Source organism: Electrona antarctica, assembly GCF_951216825.1.
Source record: "Electrona antarctica genome assembly, chromosome: 15".
Classification (NCBI taxonomy): Eukaryota; Metazoa; Chordata; class Actinopteri; order Myctophiformes; family Myctophidae; genus Electrona; species Electrona antarctica.
The window spans coordinates 34,224,039-34,237,137 of record NC_136796.1 but is presented as its reverse complement, the minus strand read 5'-3'; the positions used below and the strand labels follow the sequence as shown (position 1 = coordinate 34,237,137).

The 13,099-nt window shown below is 40.2% G+C and overlaps 1 protein-coding gene across 1 annotated transcript; it reads left to right on the top strand.

Moving 5' to 3' along the window:
- The first annotated feature begins 5,155 nt into the window (after positions 1-5,155).
- Positions 5,156-12,149, top strand: tmem42b (transmembrane protein 42b). Its single transcript, XM_079522441.1, has 3 exons — positions 5,156-5,420; positions 7,560-7,706; positions 8,849-12,149. The coding sequence occupies exons 1-3, from the start codon at positions 5,244-5,246 to the stop codon at positions 8,993-8,995; spliced, it is 471 nt and encodes a 156-aa protein (XP_079378567.1). The 5' UTR covers positions 5,156-5,243; the 3' UTR covers positions 8,996-12,149.
- The last annotated feature ends 950 nt before the right edge of the window (positions 12,150-13,099 follow it).

Sequence of the window (13,099 nt, the reverse complement as noted above, 5' to 3'; positions counted from 1 at the left end):
CTGCAAGCCTTACATTCAAACCTGTAGAGCAGAGCTTGGAATAGAAGACACAAACTGTCAATAACAATCTTTTGGGGTCACTGGAAAATCTCCATGCCTGCCTGGCAATAAATCAGATTATAATCTGTATAGATTATTGGCGCAACCTCATGAGGACAATTATCGATTACAGATGTTGTTTTGACAACAGACATTGTTCACTACAGAGGAGAGCAGAAGGTGTGGTACTACTCTGTCCTAATGATGTTGATGTGCTGCCTGCCATGTGTGTCCTTCTGGTGCTTCTTCTTCCCATAGCAGGAAACCTGTGTGGGACGATCCAAGGAGTGGGTTTTGACAACCAATCCTCCCCCACAGACTACAATGGGGATTCTACTACCAGACCCAATCATGCTTCCAAAAAGCCACTTGAGACAGAGTCCAGCTTGGTAATTGGTAATTCACTACTGCAGGAAGCAGTTCCAGCTGGATGACATCACCCATACAACCATGAGGTTCATATAGCATCTGGAGAATCAGGGCCTTTAGGTAAACAATATTATCTACTTTCAACATGGCTTCCCTTTTTTGGGCATGCCATTATAGGTGAAAGTTTAAAATAAAATCTAAATAGAAAGAAATTGCTTATCTTAAATTGTGAGCTCGTATACAGTACACAACACTCTAATAGGATGAGCTTGTGGTTATACGTGGTTATGCCCTCCAAAAACATGTTATATTCGAGCTAGTATGTGCAAGTTATGTAATACTTTGTTCGTTTTATTACCTTTCTCTGACTTCCATTCAGACTATTATTGAAATATATTGTTAGTGTTAAATTGGTCCAGAACTCAGCTCAGCGGCCAGACTGTTAAAAAGCATTATATCAGATAATTTTTTGCCTCCTTACACTTGCTTGCTTCCTATTGATTTTAGAAATGTGTTTCATTGCAATCTCCATATCTTGACTTGTATCCCCCTGTGAACAGTGATGTTTGGATAAATCTGCTGTTAAAAGAGGACCAAGAATGTCCCTCCATATGTCACCTAAACTGCAGAAGAAACTGCCTCTCAAATTGCATTTAGTCTACAACTCTGCATCTTCATGTAACTCTCAACTGAAAACCTGTCTTTGTACAAAGTGACACATTTTTGTTGAACAACACTTGGACTTGAAAGTGTATTTTAGATATATCTTAAAGTACTGTACTTCAAGAACCAGATTATAATCCTTTATTCAAGTATGTGTATAATGCATTATAGACGTTGAAAGTTTTACCCAATAATACAATACGGTACATTATACAATCCTATAAGACAAGAGAAGCTTGTAGCCTTACTTAGCCTATACTTAATTTACTATCAGTGTTTATGCTGGATGTGTTCATAGATAAATACAGTAATATGATTAAATTATAATATTTCACTTTGCCTCTCTTCCCTCAGAGTAAATACCAGTTTCAGTGGACAAACAGACAGGTTGACCTGATGCTGCATTTAAAGTTAACAGCTGGATCAGATTAGACTTGATCTAATTGTTCTTGGCAACATGAACAGAGATTACCACCAGTGTTTTGTTTTGAGAACATTTGATCTGCTTATTATGCACTAAAACAAAATGGCTCCATATTGTGTGTCTCTCTCTCTCTCTCTCTGTAGTTACCGGTACATTTATTTTGGCCAAAAAAACAAAAAAAACAAAAACACAATGTGCTCTAAATGTCAGTACAACTCAACTTAAAGGTCAAATCAGGACACATTAAGAGTTGCAGAATTGTTTTGCCGAGAGAAGATATGGCATCTGGTGAGGAAGCTGGATGGCACAAACTGCATTATTCACAACACGCTAGCCAATAAGTACCTAATGGACTGAGCAGGGTTATTGACCCAGCATACTGACAAGGTCAGCACCGTGTGTGTGTGTGTGTGTGTGTGTGTGTGTGTGTGTGTGTGTGTGTGTGTGTGTGTGTGTGTGTGTGTGCGTGCGTGCGTGCGTGCGTGCGTGAGTGCGTGCGAGTGTGTCTACAAGTCAGAGATAGAGAAAGTGTAAGACAGAGAAAGAGGAAGAATAGAGGCATGAAGTGCAAGGGTGAGCAAGACAAAGTGGGATTCTTTAAACATGTCAGAATCTGTGTAAATGAGTGAATATTGAATATTATCATGTTCACTCACGGCCTATACTCCTCCCAAGCCCACTGGCGGGCCATCAGGATATTGCGAGTGGGCACCCAATTTTAATATTAACATTTAAAAATGCATGGTATTTTTTGCTAACCCATTTAGGAAGTTTTCTGAAAATCTTCAAATATTTATTAAAACATTAAAAAAGAAATGATACTGTACATAGCAACAACTACCCCAAAAGGGGTTCCCATCCTGAAAGGTATGGTTACACAACGGATTCCCGCCGTTAATGGGACCCTTGTAAAGTTTGTTTTCATTGTGATACCGATAAATAGGAACCTAAAGTATATTGCGTTAGTTCCATTGATCCAACACACTTGATTGATTGATCTTTAAAATAAACTTGCTCTGAAACCCCCTATTAACACTGATTTTAACGATCATTACGGTAATTATCAGAACATAGAGGGATGTTTTTCAAAAAGTGGTGTTATTAGGGCTTGTTTGTGTGTGCCTCGACGGAGCAGGCAGTAGAGTATCTGTGTGCCGGTTGTGGTGGGCCGGTCTGGGCCAATTTTTTGACCCAGTCCAGCCCTGGATGGTGGACCACAAACACTTTTGAGATTTTCAAGTGGGCAGTGATCCAGAAAGGGTTGGGAACTTGGGAAGCAGAAGCACTGATCTAAACGATGGACAGACATAGAGTCCAGTTCACACCCTGCCTGTCTGCAGTTGTCTACTCTGAAGACCAGTGAGTACATCTACAAATGAGAGCAGATGGTAGTCCATGAGCCAGACAAGATTTCATTGCCATACCTATATTCAATTGCTTATGGATCAATATAAGTAAATTAATATATGATAATTAATATATGATAATTGATAAGCCTTCTAGTCACCTACAGCCAGGATATATAGGTGAATAGGTAACAATTTAAAGAAGAATAGATTAACCAATCTATCCATTCATAATTCTGTGGTATAAGAGCTGGTTCTAGGAGCACCCCTTCAAACACACAGGAAACCGCGTGGGATTCGAACTCTGTAGGTCTCGTATTAAGGGAGAATACATCCCTGATCTAGCCTAAAAGGAAAACCCCATGTCCAAGCTGCAACTCAATCTCCTAGTCCTGAGCAACTGCTGTATTTATTTTATACTAACGAGCTCTTCACTTTGAGAACTCTTCCCAAATTATAGGGGAACTAAAAACGAGGAGGAATGACAGAACTGGTTGATGCAGACACCAAATGGCTTTGAAAAGTGTCACTTGCTCTCCATGATAGACTCAATTATCGCTCAGTGAACATGAGATGGAGGACTAGTACTCTGACTTGACACCTCTGTTAGTCAAACCCGCTCAGCTCATTACAGGCATTACAGGCCCCTGCAGGCTGCTCCATCTAAATGAGAATATAATGACTAATTCATCGTCTGGAATGCAACATTTGTCTTCCATGGACACTTTTGAAAGACAAGGATTGTTTCAGAGTGACCACAGTGAATATAATTCACTGAATATAATTCACATAATTATGGATGATCCACACATGTAATGGATGAGGAAATAGCTTTATGGTAGTCCTACAGTATATAGATTGATTTAATTGCTCTTTCCAAGTTGTCAAAAATGTCAACAGAACAGACCACTGGCTGTTTAAGTCAAATGATTCCGCTAGGAAATCATAGGTTGAGACTGAGGTCACCTGAAAATAAATCGTTCAATGCTGTCTGAAGTGACTCTGTGATGGACATGCTGTTCATCTACACTCTACAGAACATCAGAGACATCTACTGGCTAGGAATGGCATGCTCGGCTGATAACAACATTTCTACCACAGAAGACAGAAATACAGAGGGTTTAGGTATTAGGTTCACTGTAATGATGAAGTTTAGATCAAATGTCGTTTGACATTGAATCCAAATAGATTTACTATAGGTTTGTTGAGAAACAGTATACAGTAGCCTATATATATATATACAGTCCAATTAATTCCAATGGAAATAAGCTATAGGCTTCCTTGGGTTTAAACTCTGCAGCAGACCTTGTACTGAACCGTATTTTCAATCAATGAAAGACTTTTGGAGAAAATGGAAGGTTCATTCCATTAATGCTGAGGGGGAGGAGATATAGACAGCTATGTACAAAATAAGTTTCACAAAGATCTTTCAAAAAGTTACATGACTTATTGAGTTCTGTCAGTCGATGTTTAATGTGGGATTTGTCTTATTGTGAGTGACCGTAGGTTGCAGATTACTATGAAAACCTGCAAAACCTTAAACCTGTCAGTCAGTCCGTCCGTCACGTCTCACACGGCCGTCTCCATATATGAAGATCACGACACTGACCTCATCAAACCCTGGATAGCCATACATGGAGAAGACTGGATCATCACCTAAATCTGCATATGGAGCCGACCAGCAACTCTACATCTGACCTCAAACAAATGCGTGCGTGCATGCGTGCATGTGTGCGTGTGCACTTAGGTGATATTCAATCTGAAGCCAGACAGACCCAGTCATTGGGTTTCTAGTGGTCTGATTCAGGCAGTCACAGTGCAATGCTCTTTAGTCTTGATGCAGTACACAGTCGACTACTCCGCCACTTGGCTCCATTCAAGAACATTACATTAGCATTGATCTTCTCTACTCCATCCGGCATTAACAAAGCGTGGAGTTCAAAGGACCAAAAACACTAATCTTCTGTTACGTTTTTATCACCAAAGTCTGCTTTTCTCCATTCCCCTAAATTATTTAAAATATCTTAATTATGGACTCCTGGCTCATTAAGTCAAATAAATGGTTATCTACAGTGGCCTGTATTTATGATGTTTGTAGCCTATACTCTTTCCATATTTGTTCTTTCTGTATCCAATGATGACAATCTGCAAACAGACAGGCAGGCTGTGAGGATTATTCCCTCAATGTAGAACTACGTGTCCCAAAATGCTTAGCGGGAAAACCCTGTCCAACCACTGAACACTTCGAGGTTGTTTAGCGTGGTTTTGATTGGTGTGACTGCCACCGGACGGTTGTTGGTAGGAATCCCAGCAGAGCGTGTTGGGTGACACTCAGGCTGTAGCAGAGATGTGATGATGATGATGATGGATTAGAAAGAATATGTGCCTCGGTTCCTGTCAACATGCTCCCCGGTGTCTTCTATGCATTGCTGGCGGGTTTCCTGGGGGCCGTGGCGTCGTCTTCGGCCAAGCTGTCCCTCGGAGCAGACTACCTGAAGGGGGTTTGCGAAACTGGGCTCCGGACGTGGGGAGAACAGCGGAAATTTAGACAAGCGGGCGAGACCACGGCATGTGACTGGGTGAGCCTGCCATCGCTGCAGTTAACCGGGCTTTGAATTATTAAAAAACGCGAGGGATTCGAATGGCCTTTGAATAATGTACTGTGTGTGTCGGTATAAGTGCACCCTCCGCAGCAGTAGAGGCATTCCTCACAAGTTGCTATAGGGGTTCCTTTCAGCAATAGCGCATCTCCTCCTGATTCCAGCTTTCAGCATCAGCACCCCAACAGTAGCGTCACGGACGTCACGCAACAAAGTCATATGTATAGCAGCCTAATGACGGCATCTAACTGTAGCCTACTGCTTGTATTAGTGATGACCGTGTTGAATAAGAATGTGCATGCATTATTAGACAAAAATAGAAATATGGCTCAAGGCCAGTTTTGTTTAATAGGCTAGGTCTGATTTCTTGAATCAATGACCTTCAGGCACGAGCACGGCACGTGCTGTACAAGCCCTCGGTTTGTGTTATGGTCGGATTTAAGATTACAATAATGCATCTTGCATGCAACTCCACATCTATTTGAACACATTGCCCATATATCTCACCTATATAAGATTGGCCTATACAAATAGCTGTATTTGTATAGTATATGACTGTAACTCTTGTCATCTTTAAAGTAAGATGTCTTGCATGTGCTTTGTAACTCACCCTTATCTGGGCAAATGTGGGAACATTGAGGTCCATGAAAGAAACAAGAATCTCAATTGAGAGTATGCTATAGACAAATAACAGTTTAAGTCCACACTAATTATCCATAATGTATATATAAATGATGGATATGGGGTCAGGACAACTAGGCCTTTTCGTGGAGGGGTCAGAATAAAAATGTGACTTAAACTGTTATTCGTCTATAGTAGCCTACTAGCAATTTTGATATTCATGATATTAATGAAAAGTACAGTCACGACAGAAAATCACACCTGTGTGAACTGAGAGGTGCAACTATACATTTATTGTTATAGTTACTGTACTGTACTGTGCTCTATACTGTATTGTATTGTAGTGTACTGTGCTCTGTACTGTACTGTACTTTGATTAGCCTATATTTGGAAAAATCTTTGAGAAATGACAGAGTTACCCTGTGGGGGTCCCCGGAACATCCAGACCCCCATGAACACCCTGTTCCGGCGAGCCTTCCCACGACCAAAACGGTCGAGAAATGACAGAGTTACCGTGTTGTAGCTTTCCGTGCTAGGACAGACACAGGGACACGCATACATACATAGGGACACACATAGCTACATAATGGAGCGGAGGCAAAAACAAAGCCCTGTTCATTATGTTTGTGATTATTTCAAAACTATATTAATTATGTTTGTGATTAGCCTATTTCAAAACTATATAGGTGCATCTCAAAAAAATGTATATTGTGGAAAAGTAAATTTTCTTTCATAATATAATTTATTATAATTTTTATATTATAATTTATGTTTTTGAGTGGTGCAACCACTCCAAGGAACAGCTTTGTCCCTATGGGACTATGTGACTGTTACTATGTTTAGAGTACCAATAGGGGGTGCTGTTGCTTCAGACTGGTCTGATTTTTTTTAGTGGTCTATAGATAAAAAAAAATGATTTTCATGAGCTGTATGCCAGAATCATCAAGATTAAAACAAAAAAAGGTTTTAAATATTTCACTATGCGCAATGAATCTAGAATATAAAAAAGTAAGAAAGTTTTACTTTTTGAATTATATTACGGAAGAAAATGAACTTTTCCACGATATTCAAATTTTTTGAGATGCACCTGTATATTAAGCAACACACCCCTGCCCCCCAGACACCCTTGAAATACTTTAATTCTGCAACAAAATAATTATTTCTAGAAAGCAGTCTTGAGATGTTATTAATGACACACCCTTACTGCGTTGATTCCTATGACAAGACCGTTGAAGATATATCGATAGCTATTTATGGAACGTGCCTTGGGGAGAATGGGGACTAGCGATTAATCAATAATCGTAGCAGATCAGTCATTTCTTTGTATATTCAAGTTATTTGTCATATCTGCCCCATGCAATGTTTGTTTCCAAAGCCTAAAAGCATATATTTTTTAATGTTCCAATGCTCAATTGTAAAACACAATGAAATTGATCATCCCAATTATTTGTCGATAGTGACATGATCAGGCCTGATTGCATGCGTGGTCTTTTCCAGCTCCACATCCCACTGAGGCTGCTGTGTGGTGGCCTGCTCTTCACCTGCAATGCTGTGATGTGGACCTTCCTTGCCAAAGCCCTCAGGTACTCCTCTTCCTCCACCCAAGCCACTGTGACCACCACCGCCTCCAACTTTGTCTCCTCTGTAAGTAAAAACACCTCCCTGTTTGTTTGATTGATTGTTGTTTAATAAAGTAGTAACTTAATACTTTTCAAAATAAGCGTTTTAAAGTGTTTTGCATAAATAATTGTAGTTATACTAAAGAATAAAGAGTTTTTTTTAAAACATGCACAGATGCTAAAACAAAGTGCTTGGATGGAACAAAACGGACTCTGCGTTTTTATGATAAGTGGAGAGACTGTTCCAGAGATTGGGAGCTACCACTGCAAAGACACGGTCACCCTTAGTATTTAGCCTAGTTTTCAGGACAGCCAGTAGACCTTGTTCAGAAGACCTGAGAGACCGCACATTATCAAGGTGATGCAGAAATGTAAATTGATGCCAGTCTGTATAGGAATGTAGAAAGGCCAATTCTGTGTAGGAGAGACAGACAGTAGGAAAGCTGAATAGGAGACAGTAGGGAAGCTGAGAGAGAAACATTGTAGCGGAGACACGCACTAGGAAAGCTGAGAGGGACAGTAAGTTGCAATTAAGACAGTGTACGAGAGACAGACAATAGGAAAGCTGAGAGAGGCATGTGTAGAGGAGAGACAGTAGGGAAGGAAATAAAGCACTTGCACCCTGAGTAACCTGGGTTCCAGCCTGATTCGCTGCGTTCCATGGATTTGTTTTGTCACTCGCTACGACAAAACAAATCCACAGAACGCAGCAAATCAGGGTCGAGCACAGACTACACACTGAGGGTTCCAATACGACAGCTGCTTTGCTTTTACAATACGACAGCTGCTTTGCTTTTATTTCGAACACAAGGCTCTTCTTCAGACTAAAAGATCTGTAGTGTTGGCCTCAGTGTGCAAGCATTTTATTTTTGTTCTTCCTTATACTGTCCGTCGGCGTCGCTCAACACCTGCCCAAAGCTGAGTTGGGGATGTGCATGTCGTTGCTCTCTTTACACAAAAGAAAGGAGGCAGTAGGGAAGCTGAGAGGGAGACAGTGTAGGACTGAGACAGTAGGAAGACTGAGACAGTGTAGAAGGGACAGACAGTTGGGAAACTGAGAAGGAGACAGTGTCTCAGTGTCTTCGGGTTATGTGTTATTGACTTGTTCTCATCTGTGTGACTGATGTTTGTATGTCTAATTCAATTGTATAAAATGTGTTCCCTCAGGCATTTCTGGGCCAGTTGATCTTTGGAGAGCCCCAGATAACACTGTGGTGGGTGGGGATCTCCCTGACCTTTTCTGGGCTGTTGGTCCTGCAGAGGTCCTCGCCGCAGGATGGACAACAAGCTGCTGTGATGAAGAAGGAGGAGTAATAGATTTCCAAAAGCATCTGAAATCATCTTTGTGTTTAGGGGAAACAGAGAATCTGGGTTAAAACGGGGCATTCGGGTTCAAAGGGGCTAAACAGGTTTGATTTCTGACTTGGCTACCAAACACAATTTTCACAGGTGGGGTTTGTGTCCTGCACTAGTGACTCCAACTGGTTGGTCCGGGCGCCTGTTGACGGGGAGGGAGGCGAAAGGTAATAATCTTAATTGGACCCTTCATACACCTTGAACTTTCCCCATGAAAAATAATTAGCTGGTGACTCCATGTGTGTTGTAGTAGGAGGAGACATGTGGTTGCTTACAGACGCCCCAGACTAAATCAGGGAGAAAATAAAAGTCGTTTAAAAGAACAAAATAGAAATGCAAAGATGATCTCAGTATTGAAATCTTTTGGGAATTGTATTTTTGAACTTAGTCAGTCTGCTTCAGCACAACTCATCTGTCTAGAGAGAGAAATGAGAGAGACCAAGAAAGTGAGCCTGGGAGGGAAAACGGTACAAAGGAAGAAGCAATTATGACGAAACAGGAAGTGAAAAGGAAGAGGTTTAAGACTTTTTTTGTTAAATGAAATGCACAGCAATACAGTCAACCCAGTAGCAGTCAAACGTTCCTCAACAATGCAAAGATAAAGAAAGTTGAAAGAAATATAATAAGACAAGTCAAAGAATAAGATGGAGGGAGAATTAAAGAAATAATAATTACCGAGAGGAAAGGACTGAGAATAAAGCAATGCAATACATTAAGCAAAATGTTGGGGAACAAAGAACCAGCAGAATTTTATGAGCAAATGAGTGTTTTGGTATAAAGATAGTCTAAGTTGAAGTAGAGTCAAATTGTAGTCAGTTGTGATTTTCTACGCAGGTTAAGAATATGGCATCTCTGCAATGTGCATGATTTAATCCTAAATAAGCCTACAAAATATGCATTGCAGATGTCAGTTCACCGAAGCTTTATTTTGACTGTTGCATTTCCAACGGAAGGTCCCTCACATTCACTGTAAACATTGTGCACAAACACTGCATTATGTGCATGCCCACGGGTGACGAACAATTCATATTATATAACATATAACATAACATATGCAGTGCACTCACATTGTACATCTTAGCAGTGTAGGGCTGAATCCTCATCCTTGATGAAAACATGCTGGCTGACATGACGTGGAAGAGTTTACGTTTCATGAAGGGTGGCTGCATGTTCCCTACCAAGGCCTGATCCCAAATAAATCACACCAAAGTGTTTACCACACCGTCCCATCAGATGCTTAATTCTATCCAAACACTGGCGACTGTGACTTTAATTCTTTGGTGGCTAACTCTAGCCACAATTTGTATTCACAGTCACACCCACCCCCAGTGGAAGATTGTGGTGCAATAATGAACATCCTCATCTCGTGGGGTTGCCGAGACATCTAGCTGCACTAAATACTTCCGTCCTCATCCTCAGATCCCATTAATGGCACATTGTACTTCCATTCTATCCCATAACACTGTGATATTGCGCTTAACTGGGGAGTTAGTTATTAATAATGGCAATACATGTTATGGAATGTGACATTTTGCTGTTGTAATGATACATATCAACATCACAATATGCATGCAAGCCAGCGATGGTAGCTATTATATCTGTAGCTCGTGTGCAGCAAGGATCGGTTAGTCCAACAGCGACAACGCACACTATGGAATCAAACTCCTGTAGGCTTTCTATGATGTGATTTATATACATCCCTGTTAAATGTGATTACAGTTACAATGTGATTATACAGTTAACCACCATATTACAGGGTGACTGAGTGGGGTTTGACTATATAGCTTTTCAACACAATATACAGTATGTTAATGAATTACCCATTCATGCATAGTACTATATGTTGTATCACACAAATTTGTTTTGTCACCAACTGGACAAAACATGGTCAAGTCCTCTTAAGCCGAATTTCATGCAGTGGTATCACTTGTTGAACATTAGTGATCTACAAGCTCACAACATGTCACATGTTAGCTTGTAGATCGGCTATTTTTCTCAAGCAACACTACATTAAGCATAGAGGACTTGGCTATTTTTGAGAATGACAACATCCCCAAAATAAGGAGCCCAGGTTTAATGTGTTTAAGTGCTAATGTGTGGGGCTGCAATTGCCACTACACAGGTCTAAAGCTCTGATCATTGACACGCAAGCGCTTTGACGGTGACACGCAAGAGCCTTGACGGTGGACTTGCAGAAGTTGACATGGTCATACGTGATTATGGTCATGTACATCATTATATGGTGTCACTGTCATCTATCCATCCGTCAGTCAGTAGTGTCTCTTATTAACTTTTGGTGCCTACATTTCTCGTGCTAATTTTGTCAGTTTGACATGAGGACAAACCATCTTCCTGTGAACTCACACTCTGTAAAGAAGAACATTTAGACACTTATAGTTATAATGACAGCATTGTGGGTTAAAAATGTGTTTATGATAGGGCATTGGTTAGTAACTGCTATTGTGTTTCTTTTTATCCCTGTTAGTTATTTCCAGGATCTGACATATTCTGCCTTGGGTCCACAAGTAACTTTAACAATATTACAATGCTAGATATACAGATGGCAAATGATAAGGCTTACAGGGTGCTAAAAATGTAACTAAGTTAATGTGCAGTAGTGCAATATAAAGGAGAGCTCAATTCAGTAATACACTATGTTAATGTCACTTCAGTAAATTACAGTTTAATTCACAAAAATGCACTAAGCGTCCTTAAAACTGAACAATCTATCTTAGTTCACTCTGAAGTATCCTAGTTATATTTAGCAATCCATTAAGAATTGAGATGAGCCCATTATTTGTCATTGGGTTTTAAAAGTCCTCCCACCCATAACTGTACAAATTAGTTGTCCTCTCCCAGGTCATTTTACTGACAATTATCAAATTCTTGACTAGTGACAGTAAAACATATGCCAGGCTAAGTAAAACTGCCCCCAAGGGTTCAACAGAGTTAGTTATAGGTCAGATAAGTACTGTTTGATAAAGACCACTTTGAGGTGTGAAAGATGCATTTGTAAAAGTGTAAATAGTTTCTATTCATAGAAAAGGTTTTAAGGACATACAAAATGTAAGCTATAATGCAAGATAAAACGCAATGTTAAATAATGATTAAATAAAACCTCTCATCTGACGATTGTGATTTGTTTTTCTCAAAATATGTCAACTGTGATTATCATTTCCTTACAGTCACCAGGGAACAGACAAAATTATATAAAAAGGTTACAGTAAGGAATGTAGATTTTACAAACACGTTTCATGTAGGTATTAATATTCTACATTTAGATAAATGTTTGAAATAATAAATCCCTGAATATACAGAGTGCGTTATTTGCATGCGTTAAAAATAAGACAAGAGTCACAGGGCACTTGGGTGGCACAGGGGTACGTTTACGTGCTCCTGACCGCCATCACGGCATAGCAGTGGGCATGATTTTCTGGCACCACTGAAAAATTTGCCATTCATTTTTCCGATAGAGATTTACAAAAAAAAAATTAGATCAATTATTTTAAGCCTAGAATCAAGCCATCCAGGATCCTGGTGATTCCACCTACCTACCTATCCACGTCGTGCCTTGTGGCACATAAGGCCTTCACAGAGCGCTTCCACCCTTCACGGTCAGCTGCTGCCATCCTCACTTCAGGCCATGACCTCCATCCTGCCTCTTGTCTTTCTTTCTCAACAGTGCGCCTCCAGGTGGTCTTTGGTCTTCCTTTCCTTCGTTTCCCTCCTGGTGATTCATGACGACCTTAAAACCTTTGATTCTTTAAAAATTATATATGTATAATGTATATATTTAATTATGACATTTAATAAATATGCTATGTTTAGGGTTTCTTATTTTTTCACAATATCAAAGGATGGCTTGATTCTAGGCTTAAAATAATTGATATAAATATTTTTGTAAATCTCTATGGGAAAAAATGAATGGCATATTTTTCAGTGGTGGCAGCAAGCCCACTGCTATGCCCTATATAGGGACTTCTACATTGCATCTGGCTTGGTTGGAATGGCTGGAGTTCAGGGTGGGAAGCCGGTCCGGGAGGGCGATATCAGTAGCTGCAC